The 23483-nt window shown below is 31.5% G+C and overlaps 2 protein-coding genes and 5 pseudogenes across 7 annotated transcripts; all 7 read right to left on the bottom strand.

The window, feature by feature from the left end:
* Nucleotides 1–2029: 2029 nt before the first annotated feature.
* Nucleotides 2030–4510, bottom strand: AT3G30396 (annotated as a pseudogene; the record flags this gene model as incomplete). Its single annotated transcript has 1 exon — nt 2030–4510.
* Nucleotides 4511–5425: 915 nt separating this feature from the next.
* On the bottom strand, nt 5426–10177 carry AT3G30393 (annotated as a pseudogene; the record flags this gene model as incomplete). The annotated part of the gene is made up of 1 exon: nt 5426–10177.
* Nucleotides 10178–14788: 4611 nt separating this feature from the next.
* Nucleotides 14789–15133, bottom strand: AT3G30388 (annotated as a pseudogene). Its single transcript has one exon.
* A 1472-nt stretch (nt 15134–16605) lies between these two features.
* Nucleotides 16606–17054, bottom strand: AT3G30387 (inhibitor/lipid-transfer protein/seed storage 2S albumin superfamily protein (DUF784)). Its single transcript, NM_001084760.2, has one exon. The coding sequence runs from the start codon at nt 16990–16992 to the stop codon at nt 16645–16647; it is 348 nt and encodes a 115-aa protein (NP_001078229.1). The 5' UTR covers nt 16993–17054; the 3' UTR covers nt 16606–16644.
* Nucleotides 17055–18508: 1454 nt separating this feature from the next.
* AT3G30386 lies at nt 18509–18856 on the bottom strand (annotated as a pseudogene). Its single transcript has one exon.
* A 1473-nt stretch (nt 18857–20329) lies between these two features.
* AT3G30385 (inhibitor/lipid-transfer protein/seed storage 2S albumin superfamily protein (DUF784)) lies at nt 20330–20778 on the bottom strand. The gene has a single exon (NM_001084759.2). The coding sequence runs from the start codon at nt 20714–20716 to the stop codon at nt 20369–20371; it is 348 nt and encodes a 115-aa protein (NP_001078228.1). The 5' UTR covers nt 20717–20778; the 3' UTR covers nt 20330–20368.
* Nucleotides 20779–22230: 1452 nt separating this feature from the next.
* Nucleotides 22231–22580, bottom strand: AT3G30384 (annotated as a pseudogene). Its single transcript has one exon.
* Between the last annotated feature and the right edge of the window lie 903 nt (nt 22581–23483).

The following is a 23483-nucleotide window of genomic DNA, read 5'->3' as shown; positions in this document are numbered from 1 at the left end:
TCATTTTTAGTCTAGTACCACACTTGTTCCCCCACCCATTGTTTGAAACCTCATGCACTCTTATAAATTCATTATGATATGCATCCATGTGCGAAAACTACGGAGTATACGGACCAACATAGCTTTCTTGCTACGATAGTGAGTTGTAGTTTGCTGGTTGTTCATATGGGATGAGATTTGACCATTATAGTTTAGATGTTATATTTATTCATGGGTATGAGATGTTATGCTGTTTGAGTTCTGCATGATGCACATTTTGTTAGACATCGGTTCCACTCCTCCGTCTTTCAAAAAAAAAAAACGTTAGAAAGAAAAAAAAACGGGAAAGGAGAATGAAGGAACCGAAAATGTCGAGTTGTTATTATTCATATAAATAAGCATCATAGGAACTCATTGATTTGATTGGGATAATGTGTTGGTTGGTTTGATTCGAACTTAAGGGAAGCTATGTACCTCCTAATTGGTCTGTGTCTCACTGTGATTTTGCATAATGACATGCATCCACTTTACACTGTTTGAGAACCCGAAACACTTGAGCCACCAAATAATGGCCTTCCTACCAAGCCCATAACAGGTTCGATACCCCCATTGTGAGAGTACACGCCTCTGCTAATGAATGTTAACAGGTTAAGTTATATGATTCTGAAAGTTCTTTTAGATCTTGGGACTTAATTTTGTCACTACGGCTTTGGCAAAGTACAGTCTAGAACGGTTTGATGAATTTTGTGATGGTGGTTTGCAAGCAATTGATAAGAGCATGATCCAAAGAAAATATGAATTCTCGTGTTTTCAAACCTCTTTTCCTTATAAAGATTTTTTGTTTTCCTTGAGGACAAGCAAAGATCTAAGTTGGGGGGAGTTGATATGTTGTGTTTTTGGTGTCTTAGGTCCCTTTGTTTTGAGTCATTTATCGTGTCGTAGTCCGTTTTTTGAGTCTTTTGGTTGTGTCTTGAGTCTTTTGCAGGTTTTAGGTACTTGTGACGGGATTGGATAGTTTTGGGCTTGCTCGTGTCAAAACGGGCGAGAGAAGTTAATGTTGCGATTCTGGCGGTCAACTTCCAGCGGTCCACCTCCATATGTGCTTGACTGCCAATTTTACCGAAGATTTGGCAGTCTACTTCCAGCGGTCCACCTTCATATGTGCTTGACTGCTAGTTTTACCGAAGATTCTAGCAGTCTACTTCCATCGATCTACCTCCATTTGTTGCCAGTCTTACACTACAAGAAAACAGGTGATTGACGACCTACAAGTCAGTCGTTTAGTAGTCGTAACTAAAGATAATACGACTAATTTGCGACTAATGACTGTAGTCATTAATCCATAGTCGCTAAGAACAGTAGTCGTTAATTAGTCGTTGGTCAACGACAATAATACGACAACTGACTAAACAGTGAAAGATCGTCGTTACGTAGTCGTACTATGTCGGCGACTAATTGACGACCATCCTACGATTATTTGTACTGTACAGAGCGTGTGAGAACATGGAGTCGTTTAGTAGTCGTTAATAGTGTACGACGACATTACGATTATGTTGCGATTAAATATTCTAAACCCTGGGTATGTTTTCAGTTGTCGTAAAATAGTCGTAAATATGTTTACGACGATTCGGCGACTCTTTGACGATTAAAAGTACTTTACCAAGGATTTGAAACTTTTTGTCATAACATAGTCGTATAAGTATATACGACTATTGGACGTCTGTTTTACGATTCTTTTATGACTAATTTGTTTAGTCTTATGATTGTCGTAAAGTTATGTGACTAATTAACGACTATTCTGCGACTATATTGCTACTTATTTACTACTTTTTTGCGACTAATAGTTTGGTCCGAATAAAGATTTGGTCATCAATTGTTGGGTTTCTTGTTGTTCTTGTTTGTTCATCGATTGTTCTTGTTTGTTATTGATATGCTATAAAATATGAAAAAACACTGCTCATATATTGAAAATCAAGTTCAAAACATAAAATTATCTTGTTCAAACATACAACTTATTGAAAGATACAACTAGTGTTTGGAAACCTAAATTCTATGGATCATTAGATGGGGGAGTAATTGGGATACGCTCTGTGGATGTGGAAGAGTGTGTGGCAATGAAGTCCAAGAACTGCGGATCGGTTTGGCGAAGATACTTCTCGACTAAGGACAAGTGATCGAGCTTGTCCTTTTCCTCAGCTGTGACTCGGGCTGTCTCGGCTTCTCGGGCAGCAATCTCAGCATCTCGCTTCTCGTTATATGCAGCCTGTTCTTCAATTTGCCGCTGAGCTTCCTGCAGCCGTTCTTCTAAGGCTTTAAAGGTTGAGTCTCCGGGGAGTTGGCGGTTGGCACTGCCTAGAGTTTCTTTAAGACAGCCTTTCTGTGGACTACAAGAAATAAAGAGGAAGATAATTAGTGACAGATCCTAAATGTCTCTAACACTCTAAAAAAGACAAAGAACATCTTACCTCAAGAAATATGGTTGTATACTCATCTAGTGTGAGATCCCGAGGACGTGAAGAGCCATCAGACACAGCAAAAGCAGCCGCCTCTAGTTCAGACAGCTTCTCTCTCACATTCTGCTCATACACCAGAGCAATCTTCTCTGCCTTCTGATCAACATAAGTCCCATCCGACTTAGTGTGTGTCTAGATGAACACCTCACCAAGAGGGACAGGTCTTCCCATTTTTTCTTCCTGCAAACACAGATCACAAGCTTCATTACTATCAACAGACTAAACATCACACACAGTTAAACGAACATCACTAAAACACATGGGAAGATTGCAGAAACACTTACCAATTCATCTTGGATTTTTTGGAAAGATTTTGGCCCAGAGTAGTGGACGTGAGGACCGAGACCGTTACGGTCAGAGAGACGAGCTTTGGAATAGGTCTTACTCCTTTTCTGTGCCTCTTCTGTGTCCCAGTAGTCGCACATGGTTCTCCACAGAGTTTCTCCAATCCATGGAGGCTGCTCTCGAGTTCTCCTTGCGGTGCTAACCATGTCCTTCAAGCGCCTCTTAACGATCTCATTGAAGTAGTATTGGACTGTCCCTGTTATTAAGGGATCCCAGTGGTGAGTTTTCTACAAAAAAAAGTGTGAAGTTAGTGAACAAATGACAGATTAAATAGTACAGTCTAATGAAAGTTGGAGAAATACAAGAAGCTTACCGCAAACTCTAAAAACAATCTTTCTCTTTTATCCAATGGCACACAGGACCAATTATAGTAGGGAGCATTGAACTTTTGAGTAAAAATCCGTGTGATCTTTCTAACCAATTTAGATCCTCTGTCGCGAGTAAACCTCCAAACACATGCAACACAGACAGAAAGTAAACATGTTTAAAATCCAAAACACTACAACTACAGCAGACTATATAATTGAACAAAGGCAGATTCTACAAGATTCTAGACAAGTATAAGCCGACAAGATCACACAGAGAACACAATAGTCAACATAACAAGATCACACACAGTAAATAACTTAACACGATTCTAGACAAGTATAGAACAAAGACAGATCCTCAATATCAAAGCCGAAAACATGCTAAGTTCAACAATCAACAAATGTTCCACAATTATGTTCATGATTCACAATAGAACACAATAAATAACTTAACAAGATTATAGACAAGTATAGAACAAAGACAGATCCTCAATGTCAAAGCCGAAAACATGCTAAGTTCAACAATCAACAAATGTTCCACAATTATGTTCATGATTCACAACAGAACACAATAAATAACTTAACAAGATTATAGACAAGTATAGAACAAAGACAGATCCTTAATCTCAAAGCCGAAAACATGCTAAGTTCAACAATCAACAAATGTTCCACAATTATGTTCATGATTCACAACAGAACACAATAAATAACTTAACAAGATTATAGACACAGTAAAGAACTTAACAAGATCACACACGAGTTTAGAACAAAGGCAGATTCTACTATGTTACACAAACCCTAACAAACATCCAATTCCAACAACCATCATTCACAACTATGTTCCACAACAAGCCATTCTACAGACCATAACACGAGTTACACTACACAGGCTAAGAACACTAGAATAAAATAGAGGAAGAGAACATACCACTCGGTTTTAGGTTTGGGAATCGGAGACAAGACACAACACCACTGCTCCCTGTTTGGCACGGAGAGTGTCGCTTGCAGAGCCACCGCCGAGTCTTCTTGTAGCTCCGGCAATGTCCCAGGAACTTCCTCTTGGAAGTTGTTCCCTTGAGACGAAGGGTGGCTGTTTGCTGGAGCGTCTGAATCTCTCGACTGAGGAGGAGTTTGCTGAGGTGGCGCTGTTGGCGGCGGAGTGTAGTGGACCTCTTCAGATAGAGGCGGAGGAGCTTGATGCTGTGGTTGAGCCGGCTCCGTCGCAGGAACTTGAACCGCCGGCGCCGGAGTGAAGTTGTATTGGGGAGGAAGATTTGCAGGTCTTGATCCGACGGTGCCGGCTCTCTGAGTGACGTTCGGCGTCGTCTTACGCTTTCGGGAGCCACCTCGACCGGCGATAGGCATGATAGTGAGCCAAATGAAAAGATTGAAGAGAAGAAGAAGAAGACGACGAAGCAGATCGAAGAGGTTGAAGGTGAGAGATCGAAGAAGATCGATCGATCTTAGCAGAAGAAGAAGAAGATCGATCTTAGAAGGAGAAAGGATCGAGATTTTGGGGATTAGGGTTTGAGAGATGAAGAACAAAGAGAATTGGGATTAGGGTTTGAGAGAGGAAGCAGATCGAGAATTGGGATTAGGGTTTTGAGGAATGAAGAAGAGCGAGAATAAGAACTAGGGATTAGGGTTTGAGAGATGAAGAACAAAGAGAATTGGGTATTAGGGTTTTCGAGACGAAGAAGAAGAAGAAGAGGAAGTTGGATCGAAGAAATGGCTAAGTGTTTGGCTCGAAGAGAAATGACTCGATTTAGGGTTTTCAACACAATAGAAGTCGCATAATAGTCGCATAATTGTCGCATATTCATTTGGGTTTGGGCCTCGAAATTTTGAAGCCCAACTAATCAAATAAGTATCGTTGAATAGTCGCAATTTTGTCGCCAATTATACTGGGTTTGGGCTTCAAAATTTCAAAGCCCAACAAATCAAAACTAGTCGGAACATAGTCGCATCTTGGTCATAAATTATTACTGGGTTTAGGCTTCAACATTTAGAAGCCCAAAATACCAAACATTTGTCGGCCAATAGTCGCAATATTGTCGCCGATAATAATGGGTTTGGGCCCCGAAATTTAGAAGCCCACAAAACAAACTTGTCTCGGTATTTAGTCGCAGTATAGACGCCTATACTAATGGGTTTGGGCCTCGAAATTTAAAAGCCCCAAATTTTTATGAAATATTTGTATATCATAAAAAAGTGCAATGATATTATGAAACAAAATTCATTCTAATATTTATTCAAATAATTATACATATATTCACACAGTTATACATCTTCATCTTCTACTTCATCTTCGTCCGAGGACGATAAATTACATCGGAATTCGTCTTCTGGTTCAGCATCCCCGACATCGTAATCAAGGATTATTGGGTTTAAGTTGGCTACCGGAGTTTCAAGTACAAGATCTTCAATTGTAGTGAGCAAAACATCATCATCATTTTCTGTTTGCAAAAGAGTTGGATCATTGTTTTCATATTCTCCAGAAATGTTTCCCCTCGGATTGACTTTTAGAACATTGAGCCAAATGTTCTTTGGTTTCTTCGTATATGGATACAGAATATAACAAACTTGATCTGCTTGAGATCCTGTACACATATCTCAAAGACAAATTATTAATAATTAACAAAGAAACGTATTTTGGACTTCAGAATAATTACGTACCAAGAATAAATGGCTCGTATTTATTGTATTTCCTCGTAGATAGAACGTCTACAACGCCACCATGGCTTCGTCGAGTGCCTCTCCCGATCTTTGGGTCATACCACTTACACTTAAAAAGTGTGATCCTCAAATTGACGATACCCTCATACTCGAGTTCTATAATATCAGTTAAGGTACCTTAGAAATCCGGTTCATCAGATGAATCAGCGTAATTTTCACCTTTAACACAGACCCCATAGTTACATGTCTTTCGTCCAGCGCCGTGATTTTGCGTATGAAACAAATATCCTCTTGTGAAATACATTGGCCAAGTTTTAACCTTGTTCAAAGGTCCTTGCACAATCTCTTGAACCCAAGTAGGAAATGGAGAAGTAGTGTTCCAGTATGTTACCTACATAATAGATAAACAATATCAATTAGTATATATTAAATGATCACCTTTCGAATGAACCAAAATTGAGGTAGACTTACATATTCTTTAACCCATAGATGATATTCTTCCGCTCTTCTCGCGTAGAGTTCTTTTTCGCGCAAGCATGGATATTTGGCAGAAAGATAATCTTCGAACATACTACATTTACAAACGAAGAAAAATTTATCAAAGTGATCTTAGTGAAAATTTACAAACAACGAGTGATTAAAAATACCTCTCAAATGGTTTAAAATAGTCACAATTTCTTAAAACATATGCATGTGCGCTTTGGTAGTCTTTCTCTGAAAGCCAATCTACATGCATTTCACCACTTAGACGGCCGACGTGCATAAATATATAAGGTACTCCAGGGACATGATATACAGGAACTTCACCTTCATTGAATCTTGTTAACCTGATCCATGTAAGTGAATTAATATCGAAGAATATCTAATCGTTAAATAATTAAATATATTTACCTTGATTTTGTTTGAATATGATCGGCAAAGTAGTGGTCTGAAAAATAAGCAATCTCGTAATTGATATATGACTCAACAATTGAACCTGCAGCATATCTTTTGTTCTTTGCTTTTCCTTTCAACTTTTTGAAAAACCTCTCGAATGGGTACATCCACCTATATTGGACTGGGCCACCCAATTCAGCTTCGTATGGGAGATGGATAGGTAAGTGTTCCATAACATCAAAAAATGATGGTGGAAAGATCTTTTCCAAGTTACAGATGATTAAAACTATGTTCTGTTTGAGAATTTGGACGCGACTTGTCTGTAAAATTTCGAACATAGATCTCGGAAAAATGCTCCAATTCCTAAAATATATGTGCAAGTTAAATGATTAGATTAAAAAAATGTTGGAATAAAAAATAGTAAGTATATATTGTACCTGATAGTGCAAGGTGGACATTCCGGTCAAGGAGTTCAGCAAAGATAAATGGAAGTAATCGCTCCATAAATACATGACAATTATGACTTTTCATGCCTGAAAACTTTCCATTATCCAGATCTACACAACTAGCCAAATCTGAAGAATAACCATCTGGAAATCTAATATCATGTTTCACACATTGTAATAAACTCTGTTTAGCTTCTTCTGTCAATGTATACGCTGGAAATGGAGCTTTGCCATTACTATCAATATGTAAGCCTGGGCGTGAACAAAATTTCTCAATATCCAATCTTGACATGATATTATCTTTTGATTTACCCTTAACACTCATGAGAGTGTTCATGATGTTGTCAAGAAAATTCTTCTTTGTATGCATCATATCAATATTATGTCGAAGATTGAGGTCTTTCCAGTAAGACAACTCCCACAAGATGCTTTCCTTGTGCCAATTATGTTCCTTCCCATAGCCTCGCATCTTCTTTTCATGACCGTTCCCACCAACATCCTTCGTTTTTGGTGGATTTACACTAGCCAACCTCTCGTAATAAACTTGCTTCCCTGTCAAAGACTCAGGTGGATACTCGCTAGAAGCATCTCTTCCTTTCAGAAAGTCTTTTCTGTTCCTATGGGATGGATGACCATGAGGAAGAAATCTACGGTGACAATCAAACCAGCATGTCTTCCGTCCATTGAGTAGATAAAAAGACTTTGTACTTTCCATGCAAACAGGACAAGACAATTTACCATGAGTAGTCCATCCTGATAACATGCTATACGCCGGAAAGTCGCTAATCGTCCACAGTAGTACTGCTTTTAGATTAAAATTCTGACTCAATGAAACATCGTACGGATCGACTCCAGTAGACCACAACTCTTTTAACTCCTCAATAAGAGGTTGGAGGAAGACATCAAGACTAGCTCGAGAATGATTTGGACTAGAATTCAGAATGGTAAGAAATAAGTACTCTGTATTCATGCACATACCAGGGGGTAAATTATAAGGAGTTAGGATCACAGGCCACAACGAATGATTACGAGACATGCCAAATGGATTGAACCCATCAGTACACAACCCGAGATAAACGTTACGGGGTTCTTCGGAAAACTGGGGATGTAACTCTTGGAAATATCTCCACTCTGCTGCATCTGAAGGATGATTCATTTCTCCCTCCTTTGATTGGTGCTCAGCATGCCAATCGCATTGCCGCAGCTGTCTTATGGCTCTGAAACATTCTCTTCAACCGGTCCCCAATAGGTAGATACCACATACGACTATATGGTACTTTGGTTCTTCGACGGTCGTCCTCAGGCTTCCATCTTTTCGCGCCACAAAATCGACATTGATCTTCTTTTTCGTCTTCTTTCCAAAATAGCATACAATTGTTCTGACAAACATCAATCGTATGATATGGAAGTCACTAAATTGCGCATTAACTTCTCGGTCTGGTAATGTGAAGTGGTAGCCTGGTTTCCTTCTGGTAAAAAATCTGTAAACATTTCGCAAACGGAGTCCACCAACTTTTCACTCATATTATACTTCGCTTTGTTGTGCATGAATCAAGATGCTAAGGATAATTGCGACTGCCCTTCACGACAACCATCGTACAAAGGATTATTTGCACCTTCTAACAAATCGTAGAACTTATTTGAATGGTTACAGACCGGTTCTTCCATATTCTGATAACTATCATTAGCCCTGTAATTAAAATCCGTTATCCGTATCCGGAACCGATCCGAAAAAACGATTATCCGAGATTTCCGGATCCAGATACGGATAACGAAATTACGGATCCGACGGATCCGGATCCGGATGCGGATAATAATAAAAAAACAGTAACGGATATCCGGATCCGTATATAGATCTTTATTAGGCTTTGATATTTGTTGGGCTTTGATATTTGTTAGGACAAAATATGTTACTTCCAAAAAAATATAAAGTCCAAAGTTTACGTGACTTATAATAAAGCCCACGAACATGTGTCATACTCTAAATCAGCTTGTCTCAAAGTCAAAACAATTACCCCACGACCAAACAATTAGCCCACAGCCATGTTTTAAAACAATTAAGCCCATGTTGGTTTTAAAACAATTAAGCCCACGAACATGTGTGACAAACTCTAAGTATTCAGCTTTGAACTAGGTATTGCTTATTGATTTGTTTGTTTAATTTCATTTGATTTAAAATTCCTATTTCAAAAGTTTTTTTTCTCCAGATTATATGGAGAATATGAAGAGGAATGAAGGAAGTGGAGAAGAAGATAAGAAGATGCATCATTTGAGTCTTTTGCTACTTTTATTAAACTTTTTGCTTGTTTTTTTATGTTTTGTAATACTTGTGATGTTTGATCAACGTTTTGTTACTTTATCAAACTTTTAACACGAATTATAGGACAATTCAACTTTTAATATGAATCCGGATCCGGATCCGGATATCCACGGATATTCTATTTTTTTTACGGATATTCGAAATCCGAATATCCGGTATTGACGGATACGGATACGGATAACAAAATTACGGATCCAACGGAGCCGGATACGGATCCGGATACGCTGAAAAAGCCGGATATCCGGCTCCGTTACAGGGCTAACTATCATCATGATGATAGTTATCATCATACCCCACGTTAAAATTAAATGCATCGTTCACCATATCCACATATGGATCTTCTACAACATTACCCACTTCTTCATGATTCTCACTAAAATACGTCCTATCGGTGTAACTCGTTCCTATATCCATATTCATTTCTTCTCCATGCTTATACCAAACATAATAATCAGACATAAATCCTTAACTAAACAAATGACTACTAACTCTTCTACCCGAGATGATGTGTTTTTCATTCTTGCATACACTACAAGGACAATGAAATTTACCTCGACTACTCTGTACTATTGGCTGACTATTAGCGAATGTCATGAATTGCTCAACTCCTGCGACGTATTCGGCTGACAAATTCCCCGTCACTTCATCAAATCTCTTGTACATCCAATCTCGATAGAAACCGCCAGTACCACCATAATTGTAGTTTCTCGCCATTATACAATAAACTAACTAATATTTTTTTTTTCTTTGATGTTGTTGTTGTTTTGATTTGTTGGTGAAAGAAGAGTTTCGTGAACGTTTATTATATAGGCCAGTTTTTGTGACTAATTTACGACTACAACTAAATAATTAGGTGTACCTACTTACCAATGCGAAACACGTTTTCCAACTACTTTATACGACTCTTGTGCGACGTTTCTACGACTACAGGACGACTAAGACAACTAGTCGTCCTGTAGTCGCCAAATTAGCGACTAAATAAAATAGACGGTAGAATAGTCGTTAATTAGCGACTAAGTAACGACAACATTATCCCTTCAATAATATAAGCGTCAAATAGTCGTTACTTGCCGACTATCTGCCGACTCCATAAAATAGTCGTAAAACAACGACTATGTAACTACAATTTTTCGAGTTGTAGCACGCTAGTCGTAAATCCATCGCCAAAACGTCGTTTAACTTTACGACTACGTTTACTGTCGCTGATTGTAGTCGTCGTTTACCTGTTTTCTTGTAGTGTTACCAAAGATTATGGAGGTCTACTACCATTGGTTTACCTCCATTTGTTGCTCGACCGCCGGTTTTGGTTTTCATTAACCGGATTTATTTTCTATTTTCTATACCTGGGTATAAAACCCCCAGAAACCTAATTTCATTCTCGAAGCTTCTTTTTCGGCAACTTTTTTAGAGCTTTTCTTTGTAAGTAACTTTGGGAGAAGGATCCATCCTCTTTGACACTTTGGAGAAGATTTCTAATCCCTATTCTTTATATTTAATTAATCTTTTATGTCTTCTTCAACTCTTTGTGTTGTTTATTTTATTATAAGTCAACAGTCTCTTAATTGGGTTTTAGGGTTCTAAGTAGGGGATTCAATGAATTGATCATGGTTTGATTGTTGTTTGGAGTTTTTTATCTTTTAATTCTTTGATTCACATGTTCTTAATGCTGGAATAGGATTGATCACCCTGTTTTAGATTCTAGGTTTTTTTACGCATTAAAAGTGTTTGATAGGATGGATGAACCAATGTGAATTGAGCAATGTATTTCTAGCCAAATTAGTGCATGTTAGAATGCATTGTGAACCTAATGAACCTAATTCTAATGCGAATTTGACTAGGAAATTACAAATGAAAGTTTAGTAGTCAAGTAGTCAAATTTAGTGATTAATGTCTTGAGAGAGAATTAGTCTAAACGTGTGTTCATGTTCGAGAACGGTTCTTTGTGCTGAATTCCTTGTCTAATATTTCCATTAATCATTGATCTCTGAAATACCGTATGGCTCAATGCTTTTTATTATATAACTTTAATCGTTTATTTTCTTGTATTTTAATTTACAATCGAAAAAACCAAACAAACAACCTTTCTACTTTAGCTAAGAACGACTTTCAGAAATCCTTAAAGTATCTTTGGTCCTTATGGATCAACCTTGCTATATTACCTTTTGGTTAAGTGTATCGAGCAATTACTCGAACAATCATAAGATTTAAGGTTTGATGGTTTACAAACAAAAAGATATGACGATATAGTCTCTGTTGAAGAGAGTTTTTCAACTCAAACAACAAAGTATTATTATTATATTATTATAGTTGAGAGACGTATAGTTCAAACAAACAAAAAAAACTATGAGGGGTAGGTTTTGGATCCCCTTATTTTCAGAATTTCTGCAACGAACTTTTGTATTTGAGTCTGAAATATAAGAGAGGGAGGATGAAAATGGTTATATATATGTCATTTTAAAGCAAATAGTCAAAAGAGTGCTTATAATTAATTTACCTATCTCTTTACCTTCTCAGCTTTCGGATCACCCTTTGAGTCTACTGTTATATAACATGAACAAGGAAGGAGAAGAAGAAACAATCCAATCAGTCGGATTTAATAATTAAGCGTGTAAACTTGACTAGGCTAAGCGTATAAACTTGACTAGGCTATATATACTCAAATACATGCACTAAAATCCATTTTGGTGATATAATATGTTTGTATTTTTCTCTGATTATGAGGGTATGAAGTATGTGCTTAATGATACGATGAAAGACAATGTGTTTGAAAAATTCGGAATTTCAGTTACATATAATTAACTTTTTAATAAATAATATTAGTTTAAAACTGAAATATCAAGATTTCATCTCCCTCTTCTTTTTTTTTCACTTGTTGTCCCAAAAAAATTAAAGAAAAAGTAAAGTGCCATATTTTAATCTTATCAAAACATTTTATTTTTGTTAAAAAGTAAATTGTAGTGCAAATGTGCAATGAAAAGTGTGAATACTAGTAAGAATTGCCCAAAATAAAGGTGTGTCTTCGACTTTAATGACGAGGAGAACAAAAAAAATGTGAAAACAAAATGACCAAGATAATAACCACATTATTTTACTTGTGAATTTTTCTTTTGGCTTCAGAATACTTCACATGTCTTCGACCTGAAAAAAATATGTTACGTTCTTTACTAAAATCACTCAAATTTGTTTCTTGTTATTACATGTTTACATAGATGGCATGAATTTCCATTTGCTCTTGTATTTGGTTTTAGATCTTATAATAAGTACAAATTATTTGTTAATAATGATAATAAAAAAAAAAACTTTCATGGAAATAAAGAAAAACACAACCATTTTTAAATTATTTGTTAATAATACTTTTGAATAGTCGAATTTACATTTAAAATTGTGGATGTGGAAACCCGTTCAAGTAAATATGTTGCTCTGAAATGTTAATACATGATGCAATGCAACTCAAGACCTACACATTAATACTTTTTTAATATATTAATACATGGCTCTGATTTGCCTTACTGTCAATATATATCTGACTGGATATACGATTAAATTACGGCCATGAGGGTGACTCGTGATGATTAATCGAATTAGTACTTTACATAATTTAATAAAATATTGATTAAGATTTGACGCTTTGATTCCCACTTAGAGCCAAAACTTGGTAATTATATAGTGATATAGTAGATGATTAATTATCATCCAGCCTTATTACTATATTTATAATCAGAGGTGCGTGGCCATAATTACTTAGGAGTTCGTTCTTATCAGCTTTCATGTCCACATATTATTTTGAAATAAAATAATAAATTAAGTTGTCTTTTGATTACTTCTAATGTTCTGCAACTAATTATATATATATTTCTTGATTGATCATAAATTAAAATACTACATAAACAAGATGATAGTTCAATTTATTTATATATGAATATTACTTTTAAGAGATATTCATGTATGTTCAATTAAATATCAAAGGTTAGGAAAGATTACAAGCATAAAACTAAACAAGGGAAATTTAAGATCTCAATGATGATAGTTGTATGTGGTTTAGTGTGGAATTTGACGAAATTATTCGTGTTTATTAGGCCTGGATGTTTGGATATTCGGATCGGGTTCGGATTGGTTTTTCGGGTTTCGCTTTTTGGATTTAGAAATCTAAGATCCGTTCGGTACTTTTAAACTACGGGTCAGGTTGGGATCGAGTTTTTTTTTGGGTTTGGATTCAGGTTTACCCGGAGTATCCAAAACTCAAAATTTTGTATCAAAATATATTCAAATTATTGAAAATACACAAAAACTTCTAAAAATCTGATTATTATCTATCTGAATCTATTGAAAAATAAGTAAAGTACCCAAAAATATACTAAATATCTTAAAATCTAAAACATTTAGGCACTTAAGTTGTAAATATGAGCCTTTGTTCAAAAAAAAAAAATTGTAAATAGGATTGTTACTATTAAATTATTTCTATGTATATATATTTCAGATATGTTCAGGTACTTGATCGAATTTTGGTTGGGATCCGGTTCGGGTTCGGGTTTTCGGCATTTGAAGTTAAGAATCCGTTCGGGTATTTTAAAATTTTGGATTCGGGTTCGGATTGGGTTTTCTAGTTGGGTTCAGTTCGGTTCTTCGGGTTCAGGTATTTTGCCCATGCCTATTAAATTGTAAAGACACATATAGATATCCAACTAGTATTCTCACTAATCATTAGATATGATTTGATACTAATCAAGATACGTGTGAACTAACAGATCCATTAGAAAATATAATTTTTGCTAAATTTATAAAATTAGAGGATTTAATAGATATTATATTCAAATTTGTCTCATCCATCAAGCTTTTCGTTTTTTGCATTGAAATTCAAATTCAAAATTTGTAAATCTGCTTGAAAATGTTTTGCTTATTTGTGTCAGGTTTTGGTCTAAGGTCATTGAATTATAGAATAATGATAAATAAATCAGATTTTAAATAAAAAATTTCCAACATTTAATTTCTCTAAATGCTTTGAAAAAAAGTTAAACTTCGTTGAATTTTGAAAAACATATTAATCTAATTAAAAAAGAAAATACAAAAAAATAATTCTCTAAAAATAATGTTTAGAGCGCCTCTTAATAATTAAATATTGAATTATTATTATTTCGCTATTCATAAGAAACTTTGTTTTAAGTGAAAATAGAAAATCATAAATTTATGTTATATTTTTTGAGAACTAAATTCGCTTTGGTTGAAATTGTAGTAAAGTGAAAATATAAATGTTTGAGTGAAGAAAACTTCAATAACAGAAAATAACAATTTATTGATCAAAACAGTAAAAAAACATTACATATTTCAAGCACTTTTGGATATTGAGATACAATGTGTCCACAAGTCATCACTCTTCTTCAAGTATTCAGTTTCCTGGGCAATTAACATGGGTTTATTTGCAATATATTTAATAAGCGTATCGTGACACACTTTTCCTTCTTTGACGAGATCGTTGCAACAAGGATCAGGCATTGTTTCATTTTCAAAGACAGCAGCGATTATATCCAACGCACACTTAGGAGTAATTTTAACAAGACAAGTTTTCCATAGTAAATTTGCTTCCGCTTCTTCGACTTAGAAAGCCGGAACAAACGCACACACCAAAGCTAAAACAATGAATAGCATAGTAATCTGAGAGTTAAATTTAGACATATCTACTTATGATTGAAATATACAAGAAATATTCTTGTTTTACTAAACAAATCGTAATAAAGAATGATTTGTATTTGTTATTTAAAAAATGAAGTTACCTTACCTTTATATAGGAAATCAAAATAACAACGTAACTTAAGAATAAAGTTAATGTTATATTTAATGACAATTATATTTTCGACAAATAAATATAGTACAAAACTTAAATTTAATGGTTTCTATCAAAGTTTCAAAATTAAAAAAAAAAACATAAATACATGTAACAATATCCAATTCAATATAAGTAACAAATGGTTAATTTTCTTTTATTTTGATATCTAACACCAAATATTTAATGGGTATAAGGTTCAAATTGACATATTTATGTATAAATTTGAATTTCCAACTATTTTTAAGTATAAATGTATTTAACTTTTAAAATTTAAGGAGCCTAACTCACATTGTATCTAAAACATAGTTTTTTCTATAAAAAAAAAAAAACTTTTTGCTAACAATAATCTTAATCGAAGTGGCTAATAAATGTTAGTAAAACAGTATTCGACATAGAACTTCTTGAAAGGATTTCAAAGTTTCTCTAGGCTAATATGAGGTTCACAAGAGCAAATTGATAAATTTAGAATATCAAGTATAGTTTTGCTATAAGATTTATGTTAAAGATATAACTATCATGACTAGAAAAAATTTAAAAGCATATCATTTGAAATTGCACATGAACCAAAACTTAGTAAATATAAACCGATAACTAGAATCAAAGCAAACTATTTTAAATTTATACTTTAACGAAGGATTAAAGTTGTTTGTATATAAAAAAAAAAGAAGGATTCAAGTTAAATTCAATTAATAAATGATAAAAGACACTTATAGATATCAAACTAGTTTGATCACTAATCATTTGATATGATTTGACACTAATTAAGATACGTATGAACTAACAGATCCATTAAAAAAATATAATTTTTGCTAAATTTATAAAATTATAGTATTTAATAGATATTATATTCAAACTTCTCTCATCCATCAAGTTTTTCGTTTTGTGCATTGAAATTCAAATTTAAAATTTGTAAATCTGCTTAAAAATGATTTGCTTATTTGTTTGAGGTTTTTGGCTAAGGTCACTGAATTATATAATAATGAGAAAGACTTTAAATTCTTTTTTTCCGGAATTTTAAGAAATAAGTTCTCCAAATGCTTTGAAAAAAGTTAAACTTCGTTGAATTATGAAAAACATATTAATCTCATTAAAAAGAAAATACAAAAAAACAATTCTCTAAAAATAATGTTTAGAGCGCCTCTTAATAATTAAATATTGAATTATTATTATTTCACTATTCATAAGAAACTTTGTTTTAAGTGAAAATAGAAAATCATAAATTTATGTTATATTTTTTTAGAACAAAATTCGCTTTGATTGAAATTGTAGTAAAGTGAAAATATAAATGTTTGAGTGAAGAAAACTTCAATAACAGAAAATACCAATTTATTGATCAAAACATTAAAAAATATTACATATTTCAAGCACTTTCGGATATTGAGAAACAATGTTTCCACAAGTCATCACTCTTCTTCAAGTATTCAGTTTCGTGGGCAATTAACATGGGTTTATCAGCAATATATTTAATAAGCGTATCGTGACACACTTTTCCTTCTTTGACGAGATCGTTGCAACAAGGATCAGGCATTGTTCCATTTTCAAAGACAGCAGCGATTATATCTAACGCACACTTAGGAGTAATTTTAACAAGACAAGTTTTCCATAATAAATTTGCTTCCGCTTCTTCGGCTGAGAAAGCCGGAACAAACGCACACACCAAAGCTAAAACAATGAATAGCATAGTAATCTGAGAGTTAAATTTAGACATATCTACTTATGATTGAAATATACAAGAAATATTCTTGTTTTACTAAACAAATCGTAATAAAGAATGATTTGTAGTTTGTTATTTAAAAAATGAAGTTACCTTACCTTTATAAAGGAAATAAAAATAACAACGTATTTTAAGAATAAAGTTAACGTTATATTTAATGACAATTATATTTTCGACAAATAAATATAGCACAAAACTTAAATTTAATGGTTTCTATCAACGTTTCAAAATTAAACAAAAAAAAAGATAAATACATGTAACAATATCCAATTTAATATAAGTAACAAATGGTTAATTTTCTTTTATTTTGATATCTAACACCAAATATTTAATGGGTATAAGGTTCAAATTGACATATTTATGTATAAATTTGAATTTTCAACTATTTTTAAGTATAAATGTATTTAACTTTTAAAATTTAAGAAGACTAACTCACATTGTATCTAAAACATAGTTTTTTTATTAAGAAAAAAAAAAACTTTTTGGTAACAATAATCTTAATCGAAATGGCTAATAAATGTTAGTAAAACTGTATTCGACATAGAACTTCTTGAAAGGATTTTAAAGTTTCTCTAGGCTAATATGAGGTTCACAAGAGCAAATTGATAAATTTAGAATATCAAGTATAGTTTTGCTATAAGATTTATGTTAAAGATATAACTATCATGACTAGAAAAAATTTAAAAGCATATCATTTAAAATTGCACATGAACTAAAACTTAGTAAATATAAACCGATAACTAGAATCAAAGCAAAATATTTTAAATTTATACTTTAACGAAGGATTAAAGTTGTTTGTATATAAAAAAAAAAGAAGGATTCAAGTTAAATTCAATTAATAAATGGTAAATGACACTTATAGATATCAAACTAGTTTGATCACTAATCATTAGATATGATTTGACACTAATTAAGATACGTATGAATTAACAGATCCATTAGAAAATATAATTTTTGCTAAATTTATAAAATTAGAGGATTTAATAGATATTATATTCAAATTTGTCTCATCCATCAAGCTTTTCGTTTTTTGCATTGAAATTCAAATTCAAAATTTGTAAATCTGCTTGAAAATGTTTTGCTTATTTGTGTCAGGTTTTGGTCTAAGGTCATTGAATTATAGAATAATGATAAATAAATCAGATTTTAAATAAAAAATTTCCAACATTTAATTTCTCTAAATGCTTTGAAAAAAAGTTAAACTTCGTTGAATTTTGAAAAACATATTAATCTAATTAAAAAAGAAAATACAAAAAAATAATTCTCTAAAAATAATGTTTAGAGCGCCTCTTAATAATTAAATATTGAATTATTATTATTTCGCTATTCATAAGAAACTTTGTTTTAAGTGAAAATAGAAAATCATAAATTTATGTTATATTTTTTGAGAACTAAATTCGCTTTGGTTGAAATTGTAGTAAAGTGAAAATATAAATGTTTGAGTGAAGAAAACTTCAATAACAGAAAATAACAATTTATTGATCAAAACAGTAAAAAAACATTACATATTTCAAGCACTTTTGGATATTGAGATACAATGTGTCCACAAGTCATCACTCTTCTTCAAGTATTCAGTTTCCTGGGCAATTAACATGGGTTTATTTGCAATATATTTAATAAGCGTATCGTGACACACTTTTCCTTCTTTGACGAGATCGTTGCAACAAGGATCAGGCATTGTTTCATTTTCAAAGACAGCAGCGATTATATCCAACGCACACTTAGGAGTAATTTTAACAAGACAAGTTTTCCATAGTAAATTTGCTTCCGCTTCTTCGACTTAGAAAGCCGGAACAAACGCACACACCAAAGCTAAAACAATGAATAGCATAGTAATCTGAGAGTTAAATTTAGACATATCTACTTATGATTGAAATATACAAGAAATATTCTTGTTTTACTAAACAAATCGTAATAAAGAATGATTTGTATTTGTTATTTAAAAAATGAAGTTACCTTACCTTTATATAGGAAATCAAAATAACAACGTAACTTAAGAATAAAGTTAATGTTATATTTAATGACAATTATATTTTCGACAAATAAATATAGTACAAAACTTAAATTTAATGGTTTCTATCAAAGTTTCAAAATTAAAAAAAAAAACATAAATACATGTAACAATATCCAATTCAATATAAGTAACAAATGGTTAATTTTCTTTTATTTTGATATCTAACACCAAATATTTAATGGGTATAAGGTTCAAATTGACATATTTATGTATAAATTTGAATTTCCAACTATTTTTAAGTATAAATGTATTTAACTTTTAAAATTTAAGGAGCCTAACTCACATTGTATCTAAAACATAGTTTTTTCTATAAAAAAAAAAAAAACTTTTTGCTAACAATAATCTTAATCGAAGTGGCTAATAAATGTTAGTAAAACAGTATTCGACATAGAACTTCTTGAAAGGATTTCAAAGTTTCTCTAGGCTAATATGAGGTTCACAAGAGCAAATTGATAAATTTAGAATATCAAGTATAGTTTTGCTATAAGATTTATGTTAAAGATATAACTATCATGACTAGAAAAAATTTAAAAGCATATCATTTGAAATTGCACATGAACCAAAACTTAGTAAATATAAACCGATAACTAGAATCAAAGCAAACTATTTTAAATTTATACTTTAACGAAGGATTAAAGTTGTTTGTATATAAAAAAAAAAGAAGGATTCAAGTTAAATTCAATTAATAAATGATAAAAGACACTTATAGATATCAAACTAGTTTGATCACTAATCATTTGATATGATTTGACACTAATTAAGATACGTATGAACTAACAGATCCATTAAAAAAATATAATTTTTGCTAAATTTATAAAATTATAGTATTTAATAGATATTATATTCAAACTTCTCTCATCCATCAAGTTTTTCGTTTTGTGCATTGAAATTCAAATTTAAAATTTGTAAATCTGCTTAAAAATGATTTGCTTATTTGTTTGAGGTTTTTGGCTAAGGTCACTGAATTATATAATAATGAGAAAGACTTTAAATTCTTTTTTTCCGGAATTTTAAGAAATAAGTTCTCCAAATGCTTTGAAAAAAGTTAAACTTCGTTGAATTATGAAAAACATATTAATCTCATTAAAAAGAAAATACAAAAAAACAATTCTCTAAAAATAATGTTTAGAGCGCCTCTTAATAATTAAATATTGAATTATTATTATTTCACTATTCATAAGAAACTTTGTTTTAAGTGAAAATAGAAAATCATAAATTTATGTTATATTTTTTTAGAACAAAATTCGCTTTGATTGAAATTGTAGTAAAGTGAAAATATAAATGTTTGAGTGAAGAAAACTTCAATAACAGAAAATACCAATTTATTGATCAAAACATTAAAAAATATTACATATTTCAAGCACTTTCGGATATTGAGAAACAATGTTTCCACAAGTCATCACTCTTCTTCAAGTATTCAGTTTCGTGGGCAATTAACATGGGTTTATCAGCAATATATTTAATAAGCGTATCGTGACACACTTTTCCTTCTTTGACGAGATCGTTGCAACAAGGATCAGGCATTGTTCCATTTTCAAAGACAGCAGCGATTATATCTAACGCACACTTAGGAGTAATTTTAACAAGACAAGTTTTCCATAATAAATTTGCTTCCGCTTCTTCGGCTGAGAAAGCCGGAACAAACGCACACACCAAAGCTAAAACAATGAATAGCATAGTAATCTGAGAGTTAAATTTAGACATATCTACTTATGATTGAAATATACAAGAAATATTCTTGTTTTACTAAACAAATCGTAATAAAGAATGATTTGTAGTTTGTTATTTAAAAAATGAAGTTACCTTACCTTTATAAAGGAAATAAAAATAACAACGTATTTTAAGAATAAAGTTAACGTTATATTTAATGACAATTATATTTTCGACAAATAAATATAGCACAAAACTTAAATTTAATGGTTTCTATCAACGTTTCAAAATTAAACAAAAAAAAAGATAAATACATGTAACAATATCCAATTTAATATAAGTAACAAATGGTTAATTTTCTTTTATTTTGATATCTAACACCAAATATTTAATGGGTATAAGGTTCAAATTGACATATTTATGTATAAATTTGAATTTTCAACTATTTTTAAGTATAAATGTATTTAACTTTTAAAATTTAAGAAGACTAACTCACATTGTATCTAAAACATAGTTTTTTTATTAAGAAAAAAAAAAACTTTTTGGTAACAATAATCTTAATCGAAATGGCTAATAAATGTTAGTAAAACTGTATTCGACATAGAACTTCTTGAAAGGATTTTAAAGTTTCTCTAGGCTAATATGAGGTTCACAAGAGCAAATTGATAAATTTAGAATATCAAGTATAGTTTTGCTATAAGATTTATGTTAAAGATATAACTATCATGACTAGAAAAAATTTAAAAGCATATCATTTAAAATTGCACATGAACTAAAACTTAGTAAATATAAACCGATAACTAGAATCAAAGCAAAATATTTTAAATTTATACTTTAACGAAGGATTAAAGTTGTTTGTATATAAAAAAAAAAGAAGGATTCAAGTTAAATTCAATTAATAAATGGTAAATGACACTTATAGATATCAAACTAGTTTGATCACTAATCATTAGATATGATTTGACACTAATTAAGATACGTATGAATTAACAGATCCATTAGAAAATATAATTTTTGCTAAATTTATAAAATTATAGTATTTAATAGATATTATATTCAAACTTCTCTCATCCATCAAGTTTTTCGTTTTGTGCATTGAAATTCAAATTTAAAATTTGTAAATCTGCTTGAAAATGATTTGCTTATTTGTTTGAGGTTTTTGGCTAAGGTTACTAAATTATAGAATAATGATAAAGATTTTAAATTCTTTTTTTCCGGAATTTAAAGAAATAAGTTCTCCAAATGCTTTGAAAAAAGTTAAACTTCGTTGAATTATGAAAAACATATTAATCTCATTAACAAGAAAATACAAAAAAACAATTCTCTAAAAATAATGTTTAGAGCGCCTCTTAATAATTAAATATTGAATTATTATTATTTCGCTATTCATAAGAAACTTTGTTTTAAGTGAAAATAGAAAATCATAAATTTATGTTATATTTTTTTAGAACGAAATTCGCTTTGATTGAAATTGTAGTAAAGTGAAAATATAAATGTTTGAGTGAAGAAAACTTCAATAACAGAAAATACCAATTTATTGATCAAAACATTAAAAAATATTACATATTTCAAGCACTTTCGGATATTGAGACACAATGTTTCCACAAGTTATCACTCTTCTTCAAGTATTCAGTTTCGTGGGCAATTAACATGGGTTTATCAGCAATATATTTAATAAGCGTATCGTGACACACTTTTCCTTCGTTGACGAGATCGTTGCAACAAGGATCAGGCATTGTTCCATTTTCAAAGACAGCAGCGATTATATCCAACGCACATTTAGGAGTAATTTTAACAAGACAAGTTTTCCATAATAAAAATTTGCTTCTGCTTCTTCGACTGAGAAAGCCGGAACAAACGCACACACCAAAGCTAAAACAATGAATAGCATAGTAATCTGAGAGTTAAATTTAGACATATCTACTTATGATTGAAATATACAAGAAATATTCTTGTTTTACTAAACAAATCGTAGTAAAGAATGATTTATATTTGTTATTTAAAAAATGAAGTTACCTTACCTTTATAAAGGAAATAAAAATAACAACGTATTTTAAAAATAAAGTTAACGTTATATTTAATGACAATTATATTTTTGACAAATAAATATATTACAAAACTTAAATTTAATGGTTTCTATCAACGTTTCAAAATTAAACCAAAAAAAACATAAATACATGTAACAATATCCAATTTAATATAAGTAACAAATGGTTAATTTTCTTTTATTTTGATATCTAACACCAAATATTTAATGGGTATAAGGTTCAAATTGACATATTTATGTATAAATTTGAATTTCCAACTATTTTGAAGTATAAATGTATTTAACTTTTAAAATTTAAGAAGCCTAACTCACATTGTATCTAAAACATAGTTTTTTTATTAAAAAAAACAAAACTTTTTGGTAACAATAATCTTAATCGAAATGGCTAATAAATGTTAGTAAAATTGTATTCGACATAGAACTTCTTGAAAGGATTTTAAAGTTTCTCTAGGCTAATATGAGGTTCACAAGAGCAAATTGATAAATTTAGAATATCAAATATAGTTTTGCTATAAGATTTATGTTAAACATATAACTATCATGACTAGAAAAAATTTAAAAGCATATCATTTGAAATTGCACATGAACTAAAACTTAGTAAATATAAACCGATAACTAGAATCAAAGCAAAATATTTTAAATTTATACTTTAACGAAGGATTAAAGTTGTTTGTATATAAAAAAAAAGAAGAAGGATTCAAGTTAAATTCAATTAATAAAAGGTAAAAGACACTTAAAGATATCAAACTAGTTTGATCACTAATCATTAGATAT

Source organism: Arabidopsis thaliana, chromosome 3 (assembly GCF_000001735.4).
Source record: "Arabidopsis thaliana chromosome 3, partial sequence".
Taxonomy (NCBI): Eukaryota; Viridiplantae; Streptophyta; class Magnoliopsida; order Brassicales; family Brassicaceae; genus Arabidopsis; species Arabidopsis thaliana.
The sequence above is the reverse complement of the archived record's forward strand: the minus strand, read 5'-3'. Positions and strand labels throughout refer to the sequence as shown.

Bases quoted from the DNA above. Each gene is read 5' to 3' on its own strand.
- AT3G30387 (NM_001084760.2), bottom strand. From the start codon at position 16,992: ATGTCTAAATTTAACTCTCAGATTACTATGCTATTCATTGTTTTAGCT.
- AT3G30385 (NM_001084759.2), bottom strand. From the start codon at position 20,716: ATGTCTAAATTTAACTCTCAGATTACTATGCTATTCATTGTTTTAGCT.